At 43.6% G+C, this 4,724-nt stretch overlaps 1 protein-coding gene across 1 annotated transcript; it reads right to left on the bottom strand.

Annotated features, from left to right (window-relative positions):
• Nucleotides 1–370: 370 nt before the first annotated feature.
• On the bottom strand, nt 371–1,915 carry sst1.1 (somatostatin 1, tandem duplicate 1; the record flags this gene model as incomplete). Its single annotated transcript, XM_080772891.1, has 2 exons — nt 371–625; nt 1,775–1,915. 2 exons carry the CDS (start codon nt 1,913–1,915, stop codon nt 371–373), a joined length of 396 nt encoding a protein of 131 aa, XP_080629017.1.
• Nucleotides 1,916–4,724: the final 2,809 nt, after the last annotated feature.

Genomic DNA, 4,724 nt, shown 5'->3' with positions numbered 1-4,724 from the left:
CAAAAACATTAGTGCCTCAGCCTCAACAATCTCAAAGAACCACTTTTCTGTGTGTAGATTTACATTTTATTCAAACAAACGATTATAAAGATATAATCACATTTTCCATGCAGGAGATATGAAAGCACAATTCATACATTCATTCACAGATTGAATCTGTCGCATAAGATTTCTTCCAGGGGAAAAAAATAATCTATTATTAAAGTTAATTAAAGTAATTTTTCTTTCATTTTATTTTATGTACATTTTTATTTGGAAAATGGACACTGGGAGATGAAAAAAGACGCAATGGAAAGAAAGAGTGAATGAGTGAGTGAGTGAATGAATGATGAATTCACAGGTTCAGAAGATGTTCCCTCGTGCCGGCGGATTAGCACGACGTGAAGGTTTTCCAGAAAAAGTTCTTGCAGCCAGCTTTGCGTTCCCGAGGGGCCATTAAGGGGCCCAGGCCCCTGGCCATGACTCCGCCTCCTGCTGCACCAGCAGCACGCTCCAACTCCACCCCATCCTCGCCTGGCTCCGCCCCCTCACCGCGAGCCAGACCACCGTCGGACTCCAACGCCTCATTCTCCAGTGCGTCAAACACTTCCGACAATAACTCTGATAATGAATAATGAGCCATGTCCTGGTGAAGATGGAGAGAGAGAGAGACAGACACACACACACACACACACACACACACACACACACACACACACACACACACACACACACACACACACACACACACACACACATAAAATTAATAATTGTAATATTGAACATTTTTAAAACTATTTTCTTCTGATCCTCTTTGTGTGTGTGTGTTTGTGTGAGCATGTCAAATCATCGACCTGGTGCATTGTCTGATTTATAATAATATATTATATAAAGAATTATTAAGCCATGTCTGTTTCTAACACGCATGCAGGCGCGCAAGAGTCGCATGCACGCAGGCACGCATGGGTCGCACACACACACACACACACACACACACACACACACACACACACACACACACACACACACAATAAATGAATTTCTGTCTCTCTTGTTTATAGTCCTGCACTGTTGAGTATATTATGTATACCGTGTATAATTTTAAATTATTAGACTTATTCATTGTACATTTATACATTTACATGTTTATAAATAGTAGTCAATGTTATATATATTATTTAATTAACCTGACTCTCCTCATCAGCAACTCCCCACTCTGCATGCCAATAATTTTGCCTTTTTAAGCCCTTGTCTTTCTGTGTCTTGCACGTGTCATTTTGCTATGTCTTACTCCAAAAACAGATCTCTATTGTTAAATAAAGGTAAAATATAAATGTCTTGCATATGTTCAATCATTCACTCTTTCAGATCCAGTTCACAGCTGGGACCAGCAGTATTCTATAAAAAAATGCCTTGACTTTTATCTATCTATCTATCTATCTATCTATCTATCTATCTATCTATCTATCTATCTATCTATCTATCTATCTATCTATACTGTATCTATCTCTAGATCTCTAGTTTGACACATTTTGGCAATATATAGTTTCTCGATTTTTTTTTCTCCAATGGTTAATATCACCCTTTCCTATCTGTCCTTTCTCCTTTCACCTCCCCTTCCTCTTATCTCATCTCTTCCCCTCTCCCATCTCCTCTCCTCCCCTGTCCTCTCTCTCCTGTCCTCTCCTGTCTCCTCTTCTGTCCTCTCTACTCTCCTGTCCTCTCCTCTTACGTCCTCCCCTCTCCCATCCTGTCCTCAACCCTCTCCTCTTCTCCTCCGCTCATCTCCTCGTACCTTTACTCCCTGGTTGAGGAGTGTCCGGTGCTGAAGCAGCAGTTGCCGTAGTTTGGCATCAGTTGGAGCCGCCGATATGCTGCTGATCGCCACGGTAACCGAGAGGAGTACCAGCATGCCCTGGAGACGAGGAGACACCATCTTCTTCTGTGGTAAAAAATAAATAAATAATGATATTAATATTAACTGTAAACTTTTCGTATAGCACAATGTGTGACAAACTCCATTCAAATACATGAACACATACCTGGAACGTGTGGTTTAAAATGTGCTTCTGCCTCCGTCTGCGCTTGTTTCTAGTCTTTCTTCTTGTCTATGTGCAGCGGCTTTTATACAGACCACCTCTGATGTCATCACTTGGGGGAGGAGGAAGAAGAACCCTCCCTGTCGCTCTTGTGATTGATGGTGATGATGATGATGTTGATGGTGATGGCGATGGCGATGATACATGCAGTGACAAAGTTTCCAGCACCCAACCCCCCCCCCCCCCCCCCCCCGTACTAGTGAGAGTGATTCGCTTCCGTTTAGCAAGAATAGCAGAAGACATTTGGTCTCTCAGGCGTGAAAAAGAAAAAGACAAACGATTTTGTCAAATATCCACAGAGTCTTCTCTCCTATAATGTCCACTCGTCCTCTTTCCTCTTCTCTACTTTGCTGTACATTTCAGATTTCTGGCTGTGTGCGTGCGTGTGTGCGTGCAAGGTTACGGCTATGTAGGCCATATACCTTAAAGGTCAGAGGTCATGATTAGGCTTTAGAGTCAGACCATATAATAAAAGTGGTGGAGGGAGGGCTGGCGGGCGGATGGATGGGTGTTTAATTGAGTGTGCGTCATCTCCCTTCCAGCTCTGTTGTTGTTCCAGTTCCATCTTGTGACGGAGCATGAATTAGGTGCCTGACCCATATAAGAGACAGCGGTCTCCTCAGTGTCTCCTGTGTCTTCTGTGTGTCGCACGGCTCGCAATGCATTTTCAATGGGAGTCACCTGGTTTGACGAGACAAGCTTGCTCCTTGCTTGCTCCATGGGGCGGAGGGGGGGGGGGGGGGGGGGGGGGAGGAGGGAAGAAGACAGCCAGGGAGCAAGCTTGTCTCGTCAAACCACGTGACTCCCATTGAAAATGCATTGCGAGCCGTGCGACACACAGAAGACACAGGAGTCGCATACACACACACACACACACACACACACACACACACAATAAACTCTATCTATAGTATCTATCTATCTATCTCTAGATCCTTTTTCCAATGGTTAATATCACCCTTTCCTATCTGTCCTTTCTCCTTTCACCTCCCCATCCTCTCCCCATCCTCTCCTCTCCTCTCCTCAAGGAACATAATTCCTTCAGAGCTTTTGGACAAGGGGAACCTGCTGTGGCCTCCTAACTTGAAGATTGGGTGAGGAATATACTTTTTTAATCACTTTTTTAATCATTGAAATGAGATACAGTGCAAGGTGTAATGTAAGCAATGTACTGGACTTTAGGTAGATGCAGAGCAATCAGCAGCCAGGAGATAAGCCATGCAGCCATTAAAATAACATGTGTGTGTGTGTGTGTGTGTGTGTGTGTGTGTGTGTGTGTGTGTGCGTTGGAATACAAATACTGTAAAAAGATGGCATATGACATGAAAGCCTGTCAGGCACGGTGAGGTACCATCATCGTACTATAAATGCACCACGTCTCTGTACGTCTGTAATCCACATAACCCGAGAACCGTTCGCCCCACCGAATTCAAATTTTACATACACGCTCCACACCACCACAGGGAGTCCAGTACTCGGCATTGAGTTGGTTGGATACACCGTTGTCCAGAAACACCAGAAAAGGCTCTGGTCAGGCACTGCCAGTCGACCTAATCAGCTCCTCACCTGTAGAATTACCAGCCTTCTTCTTGATTGGGGCTCTGTATAGACCTCCCTCCCAATCCACTTTTTACAACCTGTTAGATGATGTATCAACTGACATAGGCTGTTCGGGGGCAATCTTGATTGGCGACGTCAACACCAATATTTTGGTAAAAGACACAGCAATCTATAAGTCCTTCCGAAATTACTGTAGCCTGCATAACCTGGTTCAGTTGATTTCTCAATATACAAGGGTATGCCCTGACTCTCAAACCATCTTAGACCTCATCTTGACAAATGACCAGACCAAGATCTCCAGAAGTGGTGTCATACAGTGCAATATAAGTGATCATGATATAATTTATTGTACTCGTAAACGTCACAAATCTGCAGTCAATTGTCATAACACAATCAGATTCAGATCATTAAAAAACTACACCTGTGAAGCATTAAATACAGCTCTGGAGAATCTGGACTGGTCAAACGTCCTTAACTGTACATCTACAGAAGAGGCCTGGTCTCATTTTAAATCTGCCTTTCTATCAGTGGTTGACAGCCTGGCTCCCATGAAAATCATTAGGGGAAAAGCGAGAACTCAACCATGGATGAATGCCGACATCCAAATGGCCATGAAAATGAGAAATGAGAGTTCAGCCAAGTTCAGAAAAAACAGTTCGACAAATGCAAACAATTGCGTAACAAGGTAAATGGCATGATCAAGACAGCCAAACAAACTTACTTCAATGAGAAAATTGAAGAAAACAAGAAAAAGCCCCAAAAACTTTGGAAGTCCCTTAAGGAACTGGGCTGTAACAACAGGCTCAAAACAAAGATCACAAATCTCAACATTAAAATAAATGGCTCGCTCATCTCTGATAAGCTGAATGTGGCTAACTGCCTAAATGGTTTCTTTACAACCATAGCTTCCACACTGGTGGACAAGTTGCCCTCCCATTCAGGCCTTTATGGAGAGCAGCATATAAGCGCGTTTTACAAAGGTCTTGGTGCTGTTGAGGACAGCTTCAAAATCTCGTCCGTAACAACAGAGGACGTGTTAGCAAAACTCAGTGCCTTACAGCCAACTAAGGCTACCGGCCATGATGG

This window comes from Protomyctophum bolini (assembly GCF_963924005.1).
Source record: "Protomyctophum bolini genome assembly, chromosome: 9".
Classification (NCBI taxonomy): Eukaryota; Metazoa; Chordata; class Actinopteri; order Myctophiformes; family Myctophidae; genus Protomyctophum; species Protomyctophum bolini.
The sequence above is the reverse complement of the archived record's forward strand: the minus strand, read 5'-3'. Positions and strand labels throughout refer to the sequence as shown.